Source organism: Xenopus laevis, chromosome 1L, assembly GCF_017654675.1.
Source record: "Xenopus laevis strain J_2021 chromosome 1L, Xenopus_laevis_v10.1, whole genome shotgun sequence".
NCBI classification, from domain to species: Eukaryota; Metazoa; Chordata; class Amphibia; order Anura; family Pipidae; genus Xenopus; species Xenopus laevis.
Genome location: NC_054371.1, coordinates 232226725 through 232245396, shown reverse-complemented (window position 1 = coordinate 232245396; position 18672 = coordinate 232226725). Strand labels below are relative to the sequence as shown.

Here is an 18672-nt window from a genome sequence, read left to right as displayed (position 1 = left end):
TGCGCCCAGGGGTAGCGTAAGGTTGAGAAGTTGCGCTAGCGTTGACTCGCTATGTAAAGCGAAGTTGCGCTAGCAAAGGCTAATTTGCATACGGCGCAAAATTCAAATCTCAATGGAGGAATACGTATTAGCACTACAAATGGCTAGAAAACCTTCAAATCATCAAATAAAATTTTTATTTTGCCCTACACATGTGCCCACTGTATAGGTAAGTTGCCATGAGTCAGGAAATGTAGGGGGGAAGGAGGGGAGCCCCAAAAAAAATTTCGATCTTTTTCAGCCTATCACCCATAATGTAGAAAACACGCCAGCGTTTTTTGGGACTTAGAAAAAATTTTGACTTTTTTTGAAACAATCCCTATCTACTCTATTGCGCTTCGCCTGGTCTGAGGTGGCGAAGGAAGTCTAGCGTAAAAGGTAGCGTTCAGTACACTGCGCAAGTTAGTGAATTTGCGTAGTTACATCACTAGCGAAAATTCGCCTGGCGTAAGGTTGCGAAGTAACACTAGCGAAACTACGCCAGCGTTCGTTAGTGAATTTGCGCAGTAACGAAAATGCCAAACACTAGCGAATTAACGCTAGCGTTCGGTGCTTAGTGAATTTGCCCCTCAGTCTCTTAAGGGGGAGTTTCTGTTCTACTATCCAGTCACTTGGTCCTCACAATTAGTGCAGCTCAGCCTGGGAACACAGTCTCCTTCCCAGCCACTCGCACACATTCCTCCCTCCAGCACATGGAGCTCTTCAGGGCCACTCACCCTCCTCCAGCACACAGAGGTCTCCCGGGATCAGTCTCCTCCAGACCAGGTTGAATTCTCCTTTAAACAAAAAGCAGACTGGTATGCCAGGTATATACTCCAGACCCAATATAACATAGAATTGGTTTTCACACTCTAAATAACATACAAACAAAAGGTGGTATAAAGTATTTATCTTTTATATAGATATAAAATGTACAGTCAGATAGATCAATATCTTATAGAAGGCAATGTATACACAATGATGCTAACAAGTATATACATACCACCAATTTTGTAAGTTCAAGGCAAAAAAATGAAGACAAACCACAAGGAGCAGATACACTTTGCCAAAGGATGAGAATACCCCAACGTTCAGACACACCAGCCTTTGTCAAGGGGGATTCTGATGTATGGCCCATCCATTCCAGGTATAAATACACCATTCAATCAGGAACAGGAATCTGTGTGTTCACGCGCTCCCTAAAGTTCCGTATTCATGACGACACATCCACCAACGTCCCTCCCCTGGATACATGATCCAGCATCACGACTTGGCTCACTATGGGCATAATTTCCCTAGCGACCACATGCTGAGTATTGGCATCTAGAGTATCCTAGCAACCAGAGACAAAAGCCTTTTGTACATACGCTAATATTTGGTTCAGAGAACAAATATCTATATAAAAGATATTTACTTTTTACCAACTTTTGTTTGTATGTTATTTAGAGTGCATGAACCTATTCTATGTTATATTGAGCTGATGGGCTACTTGTTGGTGGTATCCCAGCACCATACTTTTTACTGTTTGGAATGCCCTCCTTTGATTTGTGTTTCTATATACTCCAGACCCACCAATCACAAAAATACATCAATTAACCAATGATGTAAAAAAGAGGGAGGGCATTAAAAGCAGAAGTGTAATCTCACATCTAGCTGGCAGCTACAAAATCCTAAATGGAGTATGAATGGAAGCCCCCTCTGCACTCCTCCATTCACTTCAGGGACCATTTATCTGGCTTTTACTGAGCTGGTACATAAACAAAGTGAAAGGAGGAATCGGCACACAGGAACATATGCAATATGGGGTAAACCCTTATGTGTTAAATGATGCACAACGTTTTGGGGGCACGCCCCTTCATCAGGTGACATTGCAGAAAATCTATACAACCCTTAAGTAGCCTGCTTGGCCCTCCCACCGTGTAGAAAAAATACAAAAGTATCAAAAAGTAGAAAATAACAAAAAGTAAAAAATTACACAAAAGTCCAAAATTAGTCAAAAATTGTTCAAAAAAAGTCCAATAAGATGAACCAAAAATGGTAATTTACATTAGGAAATTTAACAATAGTATAAAATATTACGGATTTTAACAGGGTACAAATTATACTAGGCACAGGTCAACACATGGCAATGTGTTGGAATGTTAGATTTTATCATGGGAGTGCTTAGGCAATGGCTAATTTGCCATAGAGACTAGGCAAAGGGATATGGGACTGACAGCTCTTGTCATAGAAGGCTGTGGGTCTTCCTATTCTTTGTATGGCAAGGAGGAATCTATAGTAGGCAAAAGGCTATGTTGTTTGACAGGCAGTCTTTAACATGGATTGGAAAGTCCTCTTGTGATTGGTCAACTTTGACCGATATGGAAATGAAGAAGACTTTGCCGTTTTTTCTCTCCCTATGGTATTACTTGATAGCGACAATGTCAAATTGTCATAGAGTCTAGGCAAAGGGCTATGTTGTTGACAAGCAGTCTTTAACATGGATTGGAAAGTCCTCTTGTGATTGGTCAACTTTGACCGATATGGAAATGAAGAAGACTTTGTCGTTTTTTTTCTCTCCCTATGGTTATACGGGATAGGGAAGTTGAGGCTTACTAGGCACAGGTCAACACATGGTAATGTGTTGGAATGTTAAATTTTATCATGGGAGTGCTTAGGCAATGGCTAATTTGCCATAGAGCCTAGGCAAAGGGATATGGGACTGACAGCTCTTGTCATAGAAGGCTGTGGGTCTTCTTATTCTTTGTATGGCAAGGAGGAATCTATAGTAGGCAAAAGGCTATGTTGTTTGACAGGCAGTCTTTAACATGGATTGGAAAGTCCTCTTGTGATTGGCCAACTTTGACCGATATGGAAAAGAAGAAGACTTTGCCGTTTTTTCTCTCCCTATGGTATTACGGGATAGCGGCAATGTCAAATTGCCATAGAGTCTAGGCAAAGGGCTATGTTGTTGACAGGCAGTCTTTAACATGGATTGGAAAGTCCTCTTGTGATTGGCCAACTTTGACCGATATGGAAATGAAGAAGAATTTGCCGTTTTTTCTCTCCCTATGGTATTACGGGATAGCGGCAATGTCAAATTGTCATAGAGTCTAGGCAAAGGGTTATGATGTTGACAGGCAGTCCTTGACCTGGATTGGAAAGTCCTCTTGTGATTGGTCAACTTTGACCGATATGGAAATGAAGAAGACTTTGCCGTTTTTTCTCTCCCTATGGTATTAGGGGATAGGGAAGTTGAGGCTTACTAGGCACAGGTCAACACATGGCTATGTGTTGGAATGTTAGATTTTATCATGGGAGTGCTTAGGCAATGGTAATTTGCCATAGAGCCTAGGCAAAGGGATATGGGACTGACAGCTCTTGTCATAGAAGGCTGTGGGTCTTCCTATTCTTTTTATGGCAGGGAGGAATCTATAGTAGGCAAAAGGCTATGTTGTTTGACAGGCAGTCTTTAACATGAATTGGAAAGTCCTCTTGTGATTGGTCAACTTTGACCGATATGGAAATGAAGAAGACTTTGCCATTTTTTTCTCTCCCTATGGTATTACGGGATAGCGGCAATGTCAAATTGTCATAGAGTCTAGGCAAAGGGCTATGTTGTTGACAGGCAGTCTTTAACATGGATTGGAAAGTCCTCTTGTGATTGGTCAACTTTGACCGATATGGAAATGAAGAAGACTTTGCCGTTTTTTCTCTCCCTATGGTATTACGGGATAGCGGCAATGTCAAATTGTCATAGAGTCTAGGCAAAGGGTTATGTTGTTGACAGGCAGTCCTTGACCTGGATTGGAAAGTCCTCTTGTGATTGGTCAACTTTGACCGATATGGAAAGGAAGAAGACTTTGCCGTTTTTTTTCTCCCTATGGTATTACGGGATAGGGAAGTTGAGGCTTACTAGGCACAGGTCAACACATGGCTATGTGTTGGAATGTTAGATTTTATCATGGGAGTGCTTAGGCAATGGTAATTTGCCATAGAGCCTAGGCAAAGCGATATGGGACTGACAGCTCTTGTCATAGAAGGCTGTGGGTCTTCCTATTCTTTGTATGGCAAGGAGGAATCTATAGTAGGCAAAAGGCTATGTTGTTTGACAGGCAGTCTTTAACATGGATTGGAAAGTCCTCTTGTGATTGGTCAACTTTGACCGATATGGAAATGAAGAAGACTTTGACGTTTTTTCTCTCCCTATGGTATTACGGGATAGCGCCAATGTCAAATTGTCATAGAGTCTAGGCAAAGGGCTATGTTGTTGACAGGCAGTCTTTAACATGGATTGGAAAGTCCTCTTGTGATTAGCCAACTTTGACCGATATGGAAATGAAGAAGACTTTGCCGTTTTTTCTCTCCCTATGGTTGTATGGGATAGGGAAGTTGAGGCTTACTAGGCACAGGACAAAACATGGCGATGTGTTGGAATGTTAGATTTTATCATGGGAGTGCTTAGGCAATGGCTAATTTGCCATAGAGCATAGGCAAAGGGATATGGGACTGACAGCTCTTGTCATAGAAGGCTGTGGGTCTTCCTATTCTTTGTATGGCAAGGAGAAATCTATAGTAGGCAAAAGGCTATGTTGTTTGACAAGGCAGTCTTTAACATGGATTGGAAAGTCCTCTTGTGATTGTTCAACTTTGACCGATATGGAAATGCAGAGGACTTTGCCGTTTTTTCTCTCCCTATGGTATTACGGGATAGCGGCAATGTCAAATTGTCATAGAGCCTAGGTAAAGGGCTATGTTGTTGACAGGCAGTCTTTAACATGGATTGGAAAGTCCTCTTTTGATTGGCCAACTTTGACCGATATGGAAATGAAGAAGACTTTGTCGTTTTTTTCTCTCCCTATGGTATTACGGGATAGAGAAGTTGAGGCTTACTAGGCACAAGTCAACACATGGTAATGTGTTGGAATGTTAGATTTTATCATGGGAGTGCTTAGGCAATGGCTAATTTGCCATAGATCCTAGGCAAAGGGATATGGGACTGATAGCTCTTGTCATAGAAGGCTGTGGGTCTTCTTATTCTTTGTATGGCAAGGAGGAATCTATAGTAGGTGAAAGGCTATGTTGTTTGACAGGCAGTCTTTAACATGGATTGGAAAGTCCTCTTGTGATTGGCCAACTTTGACCGATATGGAAATGAAGAAGACTTTGCCGTTTTTTCTCTCCCTATGGTATTACGGGATAGCGGCAATGTCAAATTGTCATAGAGCCTAGGCAAAGGGCTATGTTGTTGACAGGCAGTCTTTAACATGGATTGGAAAGTCCTCTTGTGATTGGTCAACTTTGACCGATATGGAAATGAAGAAGACTTTGCCGTTTTTTCTCTCCCTATGGTTATACGGGATAGGGAAGTTGAGGCTTACTAGGCACAGGTCAACACATGGCTATGTGTTGGAATGTTAGATTTTATCATGGGAGTGCTTAGACAATGGCTAATTTGCCATAGAGCCTAGGCAAAGGGATATGCGACTGACAGCTCTTGTCATAGAAGGCTGTGGGTCTTCCTATTCTTTGTATGGCAAGGAGGAATCTATAGTAGGCAAAAGGCTATGTTGTTTGACAGGCAATCTTCTCAGCCTTTTGAAGGCATTGGTGCGGCCCCCTACTACTCGGCCTGAAGGTTCTTCCTGATTGGTTGGTCTTCTGCTGCTATTGGGTATAGGCAGTCCCTCCAAATACCGAAGATACCCCAGCATTCGGCTTTTCTCTCTTCCCATTGTGGGTTGTGGGGCATGCTGCTATTGGGTGTTGGGCATTCATCTTTCGAGAGAAGGCGATTCCTCATGCCAGCAAGATGGCTACGAAGCTGGCGCCAGATGCAAAGAATACAGTGAGGCTGTATGTTCCCGTGGAGAAAAAATCGACTTGGGGTTTGAGACATGTCCAGAAGACGGTGGTGGAAGGAATTTTGAATATGGAGCATGCTTTGATTTTCTGTGTCCAGGCTTTCCCACAGCAGGGTTTTTTCGACGTATCCTTTGATACTATGGAATTGTTGGAGACTTGTTACCAGAGGAGTATGGAGCAAAGAAACCATCCAGACTTGGAGGGGATCACCTTTGTTGTCAGCAAATCAAGACAAAGGGTCCCCTTAACTGTTCATATGTTTAACCCTTTTGTCCGAGATGATGAAATTCAAGCCTTTTTACACCGATATTGCAGCCATGTTTCCCCTGCTGAAAAGAAAGAAAATGTGTTTGGGACTTTCAATGGTGACAGACGCTTCTGGGTGGAATTTGCCACCCCCCTCAATCTTTCTCTATTGGAAATAATCGAGGGTTCCTCTTTTATCCAGGACAACCTACCTTTTGCCGTTACTGTTACGGTTTTCATCAGTAATAAAGTTACTTGTAGGATAAACCCACCATAACTTTACACCATCATTATAAAAAACCGGAATTAAAAGTATAACAATTTTATTACAACGTATTTGTTAACACATATTACTCACTTTAAAGTCTTAAAGTACTCTAACACTTTTCCTCTTATCACCTCGTTACCTCCACCTTCCTGAATAATTTTTGTCACTGCTGCAATTTCTTCTTTATCAGTAATGCGTTGGATATAAGCATTAAGTTCTGTGACAGTTCTATCACTCCAATAACGATGCAAGTTCTCCCCTCTTGTACGTCCTCTTGGTTTTACCAGTTTTCCTGCTGAACTCACCGGATGTTCCTGTTCAGGTATCGACTCTTCTTGTTTTTTCTTTCTCTTTACTTTGACTTTTTCCTCTTTGTCAAGCAACTTATCCTCTTTAACTCTCGGTTTAACAATTGGTTCTACTGGAATTTCTTTTACCTGAGATTCACTGGGGTCATCTTCCTTTCTTCCCTCTGTGTTCCTCTCAGGCTTTTCACTTCTTTTTGGACAGTTGGCATACATATGATCAATTTCAAAACACAGGTTGCACTTCTTTGGTTGTCTGCAGTTCTTTGAATCATGGGAAGATTCCCCACAATTCCGACATACTGTGCACTCATCCTCTTTATGGCCATACATCCGACATCTTTTACAGAAGGCTGGCATGCCACTGAAAAAAATGTCCAGACTCCAGGTTCCTAGTTGAAATCTTGCAGGCGGCTTCACATCTTTCTTGAACTTGGCTTTAAATCTGAACTTTGAAGTCCAAATTCCAAGCCCATTCAGAATCCTGCCAACAAAGATAAGTTTTTCACAAAACTTACCCAATACAAGTTCCACTTCTTTCAGCTTTACATTGGGCGAATAGGACTTGATGATCAATACCACCTCTTCTTGTTCGAAGTGTGGAAAGATCCTGTATCCCACTAATCGAGCGTCCTTCTGGTTCTCCGAGAGGATTCTCCAGAAACTGGTGAACACTCCTTCCCCAACGAAGGTGACATCATAGACACCCCTCCTGGGGTAATCCTGAATGGCCAGGATCTCCTCTCTCCTGACGTGGCCGAGGTCCTTCAGGATGGCGTCCACGATGTAGCGCATCCTTTCTTCTCCGACCGACGGCTCTGTTACCACACGAACAGAGTTCCTTACTCTGGCAAAAGCTGGGACTCCTTCTTCAAACGAATCCATTATGTCATGCTCTAAACAGCTCGTGTCAACTCTTACACTCCCGGTTTCCCCTTTGGCTTCGGGTATTACCGGAGTAGGTGACCGCCTTCCGTTGCCCAGAGTAATCAGCCCTTACAAGGACCAATCCCCTCCAGGCACCCAATGGCCAAGACACTAGTTGTTCCCCGAAGGTACTACACTTGATCTTAGCCAAAAGGCCGAGAAGCGATCCTTTTTGCCGTTACTGTTTTAGTTTCGGTCATACAAAAGAGGAATGTGAAGTGGGCCAGGTATGTCGCAATTGTTTTAAGCCTGGTCATAAGACTTTGGATTGTCTTGCTGCAAGGAAGTGTCACTTTTGTGGCTCATGTGACCATCTTGCGAGACAGTGTCCCATAACCAGGACATATGCTGATGCCCTTCGTGGGAATGTTGAACAACCTGTTTTGGGTCCTGTAGAAGTGATTCCAGCAGCAGAGGAGGAACAGCTACAGGATCAGGTGGAGGAGGTAGTGGAGGTGGCGGATCCAGTCCCTGACATGTTATGTGGAGAAGGTGAAGGGGATATTCTGCCTGAGGATGTGGTTCTTGGCCCAATGGGTATAGATCCGGGCTTAGTGGAAATGGAAGTGGACAAGTCCTCCCTTAAGAGAAAAGGCCCTGATTCTACTGCTGGGAGTAGCCTTATTGGAAGCGTGTCGGACTCTGAAGATGGTGTGGAGGATGAGTCGTCAGCTACTATTGACTCTGATTCTTCTGCTCCTGTATCTTCGTACCTGGACAAAGGCAAAGTGGCAGAACTAACAAAGACTTTGGTTTTTCAAAAGTCCGAAGGAGATTCCTCAAAAAAATCCAGGAAAGAGGAAGGGCAGAGGGATGGAGATATGAGAGGTGTTGAATCTGCTACAAAAAAACTTTTTTTTTGGTGTTGGGCCTAAAACAAAAGCCATGGGTGTGCAAAAGAAAAAATGAATGTTGTTTATATGAAATGCTTCCCCCCCCTTTTTTTTCAATCTAAATGTCTTTGAAAATAGGCTCAATTAATGTAAGAAGCATTAGATCTGCAAACAGAAGGGCTGCTATTTTTTATTTTTTGGCTTTAACCAATTTAAGTATAATTTGTTTACAGGAATGTGCTATTTCTGAAGAACCTGTCTGTGCTAAGTAGGATCTAGGTCCTTGCGTATGGTCAACATGTAAGGAAAGAAATGGGGGTGTGGGGATTTTGTTTAGAAATAATAACTTTGTTATTAAAAAAATAATTCATATTGTCCAAGGCAGGGCATTGCTGGTTTACTTTGAGTATGGGGATTTTTTGTTTAAGCTAATTAATGTTTATGCACCTGCCAAGAGAAAAGAAAGAATTGTTGTATTTGAACGTTTAAGATTTTTTTTAGGAGGACAAGAGAACCTTATTTTGGTTGGGGACTTAAATTGTGTGTTACGTGATGGTGATAGGAAATTCTTGGGGGGAGATGGTGGGGGGATGGATAAGTCCAGTAAAATCTTATCAGAAATGGTGGGTCTTTTTGGGTTAAAAGATGCATATAAAATTGCAGGAAACGAATCTAACAAATTTACCTTTTTTTCTGAAAATGGTGACGTTTTGTCAAGAATTGATTTTTGTTTTTTTTCAAGGTCAATAGAGATTTTAAGTTTTGAAGTGGAGAAAATGTCCTTCACAGATCATGGATGTGTGAAAGTATGTATACATATAGATGGGGAGAAAGAATTTGGAAGGGGCGTATGGAAGTTAAATATTTCTTTGCTGGAGGATGAAAATATAAAGAATGAATATAAAGTGTGGTTTGGGAAATGGGAAAAAAGGCGTGGGGATTTTTATAATGTGTGTGAATGGTGGGAGTGGGTAAAAAGAGAAACAAAACGTTTCTTTGTAAAAAAAGGGGGTGAAAGAGTGAGGTGTGAGAGAGAAGATTTTGAGAAGTGGCAAAAAAGGTTACGGTATTTGGAAGAATTACGTGCTTTAGGTGAGGATGTAAAATATGAGATTCAAGAGGCCAAAGAACGTGTTAAAAAATATTTTGATGCTAAGGGAAAGAAAATAATTGTGCAAGCTAGAATGGTGGTGAAAGATTTGGATGAAAAGTGTACAGATTTTTTCTTTAAAAAGGTTTATGGAAAAAGGGTGGGTATGACATGTTTGCTGAGTGATAGTGGTGATGAAGTACATGGGAATACTGAAGTATTAAAAACAGTAAGAGATTTTTATCAAGATTTATATACCGGAAAAAAACAAGATAAAAGTTTGGAGAATGAGTGTTTGTCAGTGATTGAAGATGCTTTATCTATTGAAGATAAGGAAAATTTGTGTGAGGATTTGGGAAAAGAAGAAATTGAGGAATGTATGAAAAGTATGAAAAAAAAGAAGGTGCCGGGGAAGGATGGTTTGCCTGTTGAGTATTATTGTGAATTTTGGGATATGATTAGTAGGTATGTGTTTGAAATATGTAAGACGGTACTAGAGGATGGAAGGTTATCTGAAAGTATGAGAGAAGGTTTGATAGTGTTATTGCATAAAAAGGGTGATAAAAAGAATTGAAAGAATTGGAGACCTATCACGTTATTAAATACTGATTATAAGATTATTGCTAGGGTGATAACAAATAGACTAAGAGGAGTGATTGGTAAGATGATAGGTGAGGAACAGGTATGTGGAGTGCCAGGGAGACAGCTTGGAGAATGTTTGTGTTGTTTGAGAGATACGGTATGGTATGCGAGGGAAAGGAATCAAGCTGTGGCAATTGTGACTGTGGATTTTGTATGGCATTTGATAGGGTTGTGCATGATTTTATGTTTAAAGTTTTGGAAAGAATGGGGTTGCCTGAGAGGTTTTTGGCATGGATTAAATGTTTGTATAGAGATTTGGTAAGTATGGTTCAAGTTTTTTTGAGTGTTGTAAGACAGGGTTGCCCTTTGTCCCCAATGTTGTTTATTTGTACAATTGAACCCTTGTTGCGTGTGATTATGAGGGATAAAGTTGTGCGTGGGATTGAAGTGCCAGGAAGTGGTGGAAGAGATTTGCGTGTGATTGAGTACATGGATGACGTAACTTTGGTGTGTAAGTCGCAGGCTGCTTTGAGAAGAACAAGGTTGTTAATAGAATGTTTCTGTATGGTAAGCGGTTTTAAAGTAAATCTGGATAAAAGTGTATGTAAAAGTTTTGGAGCATGGGCAGAAATTGATTTGAGTGGTTGGAAGGTATGTAGAGGTGGGATAAAGTACTTGGAGTCGTTTTTGATTTAGATATGAGAGGATATGAAAGTTGGCAGAGGGTAGATGAGCGAATTAAACAAAAATTTAATTTTTGGACTCTAAGGTCTTTAACTCTGGAAGGGAAAATTTTGATTATAAAAGCAGTTATTATGCCTATTTTGTTATATATTAATATGGTCTTTCCACCTACAGATAAAGTTTTACGTAGAATTATTCGGTCCATTTTTTGTTTCCTGTGGAATTCCAAAATGGAAAGATTAAAAAGAGAGAAAGTGATGAAGAAGAAATTGAATGGAGGAAAAGGGATGGTTAATGTGGAACTTTATGTGTAAGTGTGTGTGTGAACTTGTGTAAGAAAGAAAGTTTGGCTGGATATATGGTGAGATATGTTGGGGGGAGTGTTTTGAGAAGATATGGTTTATGTACTGTTGATCTGAGGAAGCCCGTATGTTTTGAAGCACCTTGGTTTTATGTGAGAGTGGGAAGATGTATAAGACTGAATGGTTTGGAAAGTGTAAGTGCAGAATCTTGGTGTGAAAGAAAAAGGGTTTTGAGTTTACTGGATGCTAAAGAAGAGATGGAAGGAGTGGATGGATTGACTTTTGATCAAAGCAAAACTGTATGGAAAAACGTTTGTAAAAAAGAATTGACAAATAGACAGAAAGATTTGGCGTGGATGTGTGTAAAATCATGTCTTTCAACTAGAGTGTTTCAAAGAAGGAGGAACCTTATAAATAACGAACAATGTCCCAGAGAGACCTGTGGAGGAACAGAGCATATACCACACATATTTTGGGAGTGCGGATACGCAAAAGAAGTGTGGAGTCGTTTGAAAAATTTGATAAAAGGTTTAACAGATGTTGAATGTCTGACGTATGAAATGGTTATGTTTGGTTTGTATGGAGTGAATCATGATAAAGCTACAGTGTTATGGTTCTTAGTGAATTGTGTGAAAGAAACTTTGTGGGATTCTAGAAATCTATATGTATTTAAACAATGTGAAATTAATGTGAATGATTGTATAGGTTTTATTTGGGCAAGACTTTTGCTTTATGTAATAAGTGACAAGAGGAAACTTGGTTATGATGCTGAAGGAATTTGGAAAACAAAAAAAAGGAAATCATGGATTTTTTCTTAATGTCCTTGTGCTTTTTCCATGTTTTGTTCAAAGACTATGAAAATTTTGTGTGAAATGTATTTTTAATTTTGTATAATTTTTAATAAATAAAAAAAAAAAAAAGAAAAAAGTTAGATTTTATCATGGGAGTGCTTAGGCAATGGCTAATTTGCCATAGAGCCTAGGCAAAGGGATATGGGACTGACAGCTCTTGTCATAGAAGGCTGTGGGTCTTCCTATTCTTTGTATGGCAAGGAGGAATCTATAGTAGGCAAAAGGCTATGTTGTTTGACAGGCAATCTTTAACATGGATTGGAAAGTCCTCTTGTGATTGGTCAACTTTGACCGATATGGAAATGAAGAAGACTTTGCCGTTTTTTCTCTCCCTATGGTATTACGGGATAGCGGAAATGTCAAATTGTCATAGAGTCTAGGCAAAGGGCTATGTTGTTAGGCAGTCCTGGACCTGGATTGGAAAGTCCTCTTGTGATTGGTCAACTTTGACCGATATGGAAATGAAGAAGACTTTGCCGTTTTTTCTCTCCCTATGGTTGTACGGGATAGGGAAGTTGAGGCTTACTAGGCACAGGTCAACACATGGCTATGTGTTGGAATGTTAGATTTTATCATGGGAGTTCTTAGGCAATGGCTAATTTGCCATAGAGCCTAGGCAAAGGGATATGGGACTGACAGCTCTTGTCATAGAAGGCTGTGGGTCTTCCTATTCTTGGTTGTACGGGATAGGGAAGTTGAGGCTTACTAGGCACAGGTCAACACATGTCCATGTGTTGGAATGTTAGATTTTATCATGGGAGTGCTTAGGCAATGGCTAATTTGCCATTGAGCCTAGGCAAAGGGATATACGACTGACAGCGCTTGTCATAGAAGACTGTGGGTCTTCCTATTCTTTGTATGGCAAGGAGGAATCTATAGTAGGCAAAAGGCTATGTTGTTGACAGGCAGTCTTTAACATGGATTGGAAAGTCCTCTTGTGATTGGTCAACTTTGACCGATATGGAAATGAAGAAGACTTTGACGTTTTTTCTCTCCCTATGGTATTACGGGATAGCGCCAATGTCAAATTGTCATAGAGTCTAGGCAAAGGGCTATGTTGTTGACAGGCAGTCTTTAACATGGATTGGAAAGTCCTTTTGTTATTGGTTAACTTTGACCGATATGGAAATGAAGAAGACTTTGCCGTTTTTTCTCTCCCTATGGTATTACGGGATAGGGAAGTTGAGGCTTACTAGGCACAGGTCAACACATGGCTATGTGTTGGAATGTTAGATTTTATCATGGGAGTGCTTAGGCAATGGCTAATTTGCCATAGAGCCTAGGCAAAGGGATATGGGACTGACAGCTCTTGTCATAGAAGGCTGTGGGTCTTCCTATTCTTGGTTGTACGGGATAGGGAAGTTGAGGCTTACTAGGCACAGATCAACACATGGGTATGTGTTGGAATGTTAGATTTTATCATGGGAGTGCTTAGGCAATGGCTAGTTTGCCATAGAGCCTAGGCAAAGGGATATGCGACTGACAGCTCTTGTCATAGAAGACTGTGGGTCTTCCTATTCTTTGTATGGCAAGGAGGAATCTATAGTAGGCAAAAGGCTATGTTGTTGACAGGCAGTCTTTAACATGGATTGGAAAGTCCTCTTGTGATTGGTCAACTTTGACCGATATGGAAATGAAGAAGACTTTGCCGTTTTTTCTCTCCCTATGGTATTACGGGATAGGGAAGTTGAGGCTTACTAGGCACAGGTCAACACATGGTTATGTGTTGTAATGTTAGATTTTATCATGGGAGTGCTTAGGCAATGGCTAATTTGCCATAGAGCCTAGGCAAAGGGATATGGGACTGACAGCTCTTGTCATAGAAGGCTGTGGGTCTTCCTATTCTTTGTATGGCAAGGGGGAATCTATACCTTTTACCTACTGCAGAAAATTCAATTCAGTTGTTATGTGGAAAGTAGAGAGATACATAGTTACATATCAGGACTACCATAAACAATGTATCATATTTGTTCACAGCTTAGGTACATGGCAACAAGTTACTGTATTATAAATAGCAAGTTAAATTGAAGTCTTCATTTAGTCCCCTTGGCACTTGTGTTTGAAGTTGCCAAATCCAGTAACTTTCACGCTGTAACAATTTTTGTTTTATATTCTGCCCACTCTTAACTTCCACTCTCTCTAAAATTTGCCAACGTAATTGCGATGTCTTATGTTTATTTTCATAAAAATGTTTGGCTAATGTAGTTTCAGATTTTTTAGATTTACTGGATGAATTTTTATCCTCATCTGCTGGCTGGAAGTTCCGAATCATGGATTTATGTTCGTTCAAGCGTGTTTTGATCTGTCTGCTTGTTTGGCCTATGTAGGCTAATCCGCATGGACATTTAATGCAATAAATGACATTAAAAGAGTTACAAGTATGAAAACCTTTTGTGTGATGTTTTGTTCCTTTACAGGGGTGAGTGACAGTATCACCTTTAGTAATGCCATTACAATGCCCACAGTTATGGCAAGGGTAAGTACCTGGGGTTACTTTAGCCTAGAGGGGTTTCTTGTGGGTATTTCTGATCATATCCCCTATATTTCTACCCCTTCTATAAGAAAAAATAGGTGGGACAGAAAATAGTTTCCCCAATTTAGGGTCATTTTTCAGTATCATCCAGTTTTTTAGTATAATTTTTTTAATAGCTGTAGAATTAGTGTCATAGGTAGACACAAATGGTACTCTTTCAGATTTTTCTTTGAGATTTGAATTTTTTGTTAGTAATTTGTCCCTGGGAATTTTTCCAACTTCATTTTTAGTTTTATGTAAATCGTCATAATTATATCCTTTGGTGTGAAATTTTTCAATCATTTTAACAGATTCCTGGGAGTATCGCTCATCAGTGGAAGTGATTCTCCTGACTCGGAGCAGTTGACTTCTAGGTAGTCCTTTAAATAGACTGGGTGGGTGAAAACTATTCGGCTTTAATAAATTATTTCGATCTGTGGGTTTGGTGTAGAGTGAAGGGGTGAAACCCATGTTCTCATATTGTATATTCACATCCAAAAACATGGATATTGTTTGAATGACACTCTAAAGTGAACTTAATAGATGGGTGCACATTATTCAGATAATAAAGGAAACCCTGTAATGCAATCATAGTGCCCGTCCAAATAAAAACCGTGTCATCGACAAATCTCATATACGACTGTATATGTTTAGAAAAATCTGTGTTGTTAAAAATGAAAGTTTGCTCAAAGTAGTCCCTGTAGATGTTAGCTTTATACTAAAAAACTGGATGATACTGAAAATGACCCTAAATTGGGGAAACTATTTTCTGTCCCATCTATTTTTTCTTATAGAAGGGGTAGAAATATAGGGGATATGATCAGAAATACCCACAAGAAACCCCTCTAGGCTAAAGTAACCCCAGGTACTTACCCTTGCCATAACTGTGGGCATTGTAATGGCATTACTAAAGGTGATACTGTCACTCACCCCTGTAAAGGAACAAAACATCACACAAAAGGTTTTCATACTTGTAACTCTTTTAATGTCATTTATTGCATTAAATGTCCATGCGGATTAGCCTACATAGGCCAAACAAGCAGACAGATCAAAACACGCTTGAACGAACATAAATCCATGATTCGGAACTTCCAGCCAGCAGATGAGGATAAAAATTCATCCAGTAAATCTAAAAAATCTGAAACTACATTAGCCAAACATTTTTATGAAAATAAACATAAGACATCGCAATTACGTTGGCAGATTTTAGAGAGAGTGGAAGTTAAGAGTGGGCAGAATGTAAAACAAAAATTGTTACAGCGTGAAAGTTACTGGATTTGGCAACTTCAAACGCAAGTGCCAAGGGGACTAAATGAAGACTTCAATTTAACTTGCTATTTATAATACAGTAACTTGTTGCCATGTACCTAAGCTGTGAACAAATATGATACATTGTTTATGGTAGTCCTGATATGTAACTATGTATCTCTCTACTTTGCAGATAACAACTGAATTGAATTTTCTGCAGTAGGTAATAGCCTATAATTTGTACCCTGTTAAAATCCGTAATATTTTATACTATTGTTAAATTTCCTAATGTAAATTACCATTTTGGGTTCACCTTATTGGACTTTTTTTGAACAATTTTAGACAAATTTTGGACTTTTGTGTAATTTTCTACTTTTTGATACTTTTGTATTTTTTCTACACGGTGTGAGGGCCAAGCAGGCTATTTAAGGGTTGTATAGATTGTCTGCAACATCACCTGATGAAGGGGCGTGCCCCCGAAACGTTGTGCATCATTTGACGCAATAAACACATAGGGGTTTACCCCATATTGCATATGTTCCTGTGTGCCGATTCCTCCTTTCACTTTGTTTCATTGGAAATTGGGGGAGTGCCGTCTCCCTAGAGGATTGTGCACCAGACAATCGAGTGAGGACTACTGTTTCTACGAATAGTGCCTGGTTCATAAACAGCCTTGCTTTGCTGCAGTAACACATTCTCCCTGGAGCTAACAACTCCCACTATGGAGAACTTAATGGAAAACCAAACCTTTTTACACATTTTGTCTGTCACTTTACCAAAATACCTACTGATACCTGTTAACAGGGCATGTTCCTGCAGTAGATTCAGTGTTTAGCTCTTCATTCAGTGTCACACTGTGTACACACTTGTTTGGGGGACCCCAACACCTAGTCCCAATACTTCATCTTAGAGCAGGGAACTATGGGAACTGTTCTCACATTGCTTCTGTTGCAGAAATACAATAATTAAGGGCCCTTCCCAGTTGCCCCATGGGTAACCACATGATAGGAGAGAGAATAATAAATATAAGGAAATTGCATTAAACTTGGTGAATGTAAAAAAGGAAAGAGCCCCCTCAAGATGAGTATATTAATTATTCATCTCAGGGCTATAAAGATAAACCCATACCTAAAACTGGTAACTGATCAACCAACCAAAATAGATGCCCTTATTCTCATAGGTAGAGATATTTATCCATAAACCTACATATAAAATCTCACTATATACTTAAGTGCTACATTAACTAAAAACCTTCTTAATTCCTCCCATCAAACGGAACTATAGATATGTAAGGCACACATATTAATCAGCCATTTACCAATTCATGGCCATGAGTACATCATTAATAACTAATCAATAAAAGGTGATGATGATGTTCTTATAAATTCCTCAAAGAGAAGGTGGATGAAAAGTATAGTATCATGGGTGCAAGTTCAGTTATAGGGGTACAGGTTTGGGACCTGTCATCCAGAATGCTCAGGGATTTTCTGGATAAGAAATCTTTTTGTAATTTGGAAGAGTAGAGAAGTGGAGAGACCAAAAACTTACAGAAGAGCCATGTTGCCATTACATAATTGCAAACCAATCAGACATGTGACACTGGACTCCACACTCCCCTCACACGGACTGTTCACGCTGCTCCCACCCGGCAGACGCTTTCGCAGTATTAAAGCCCCGAACAACCAGGCGAAAGCTTTTTTCCACAAGTGATCAGACTCCTCAACTCACTGCCTGTCCTCCCACTACATTCCAGACCCACCTGAACTGTTTAACTTTGTGAACTGTTCATTTATTTGCACAATTCTAAAGGTTTACACATGTATATATCCAATTTCTGCCAATATATTTCACATTTCATGTTTACATATTTATTGTGTATTCTAAGTGCCTTTTTGTGATCTGTACCAGCTGGAGCCACATCATCTCGTCTCACTGTATATTCGTATACTGCTCAGATGACAATAAAGTTACTTTGACTTTTGACTGTCCCTACTGAGAAGTTGTTACTAGGGATGTCGCGGACTGTTCGCCGGCGAACTTGTTCGCGCGAACATCGGCTGTTCGCGCTCGCCGAATGTTCGCGAACGTCGCGCGACGTTCGCCATTTCGGGTTCGCCTTACCTGGCGCTTTTTTTTGACCTCTCACCCCAGACCAGCAGATACATGGCAGCCAATCAGGAAGCTCTCCCTCCTGGACCACCCCCACACCCCCTGGACCACTCCCCTTCCATATATAAACTGAAGCCCTGCAGCGTTTTTTCATTCTGCCTGTGTGTGTTTGCAAGAGCTAGTGTAGGGAGAGAGCTGTTAGTGATTTGAGGGACAGTTGATAGTAAGTTTGCTGGCTAGTAATCTACTTGATACTGCTCTGTATTGTAGGGACAGAACTCTGCAGGGATTTGAGGGACATTTCAGGTTAGGTAGCTTTGCTGGCTAGTAATCTACCTTCTACTGCAGTGCTCTGTATGTAGCTGCTGTGGGCAGCTGTCTGTCCTGCTGCTGATCTCTCATCTGCATCTGTTCTTCAAACCACTGCCACCTAGCTGTGTGAGTTTTTTCACATTCTGTCTAAATATCAATAATAATACCGTCTCCAGAAACACCACCTGAGTGACGTAGTGTGATTTCTGCCCTTTACAGCACAAAATGCAGCGCTGTGTCAACAATGGATTTTTTAGAAACATATTTGCCCTTGATCCCCCTCTGGCATGCCACTGTCCAGGTCGTTGCACCCTTTAAACAACTTTAAAATCATTTTTCTGGCCAGAAATGTCTTTTCTAGCTTTTAAAATTCGCCTTCCCATTGAAGTCTATGGGGTTCGCAACGTTCGCGAACCGTTCGCATTTTTGTCCGGACGTTCGCGAACATGTTCGCGAACTTTTTTTCCGACGTTCGCTACATCCCTAGTTGTTACACATATGATAATGAATTCAGAGTACGAGGGTAGGGTAAGAGAGAAGT

At 40.4% G+C, this 18672-nt stretch overlaps 1 protein-coding gene across 1 annotated transcript; it reads right to left on the bottom strand.

The window, feature by feature from the left end:
* Nucleotides 1-6457: 6457 nt before the first annotated feature.
* Nucleotides 6458-7669, bottom strand: LOC121401474 (zinc finger CCHC domain-containing protein 3-like). Its single transcript, XM_041586206.1, has one exon. It carries the CDS (start codon nt 7564-7566, stop codon nt 6463-6465), a length of 1104 nt encoding a protein of 367 aa, XP_041442140.1. The 5' UTR covers nt 7567-7669; the 3' UTR covers nt 6458-6462.
* Between the last annotated feature and the right edge of the window lie 11003 nt (nt 7670-18672).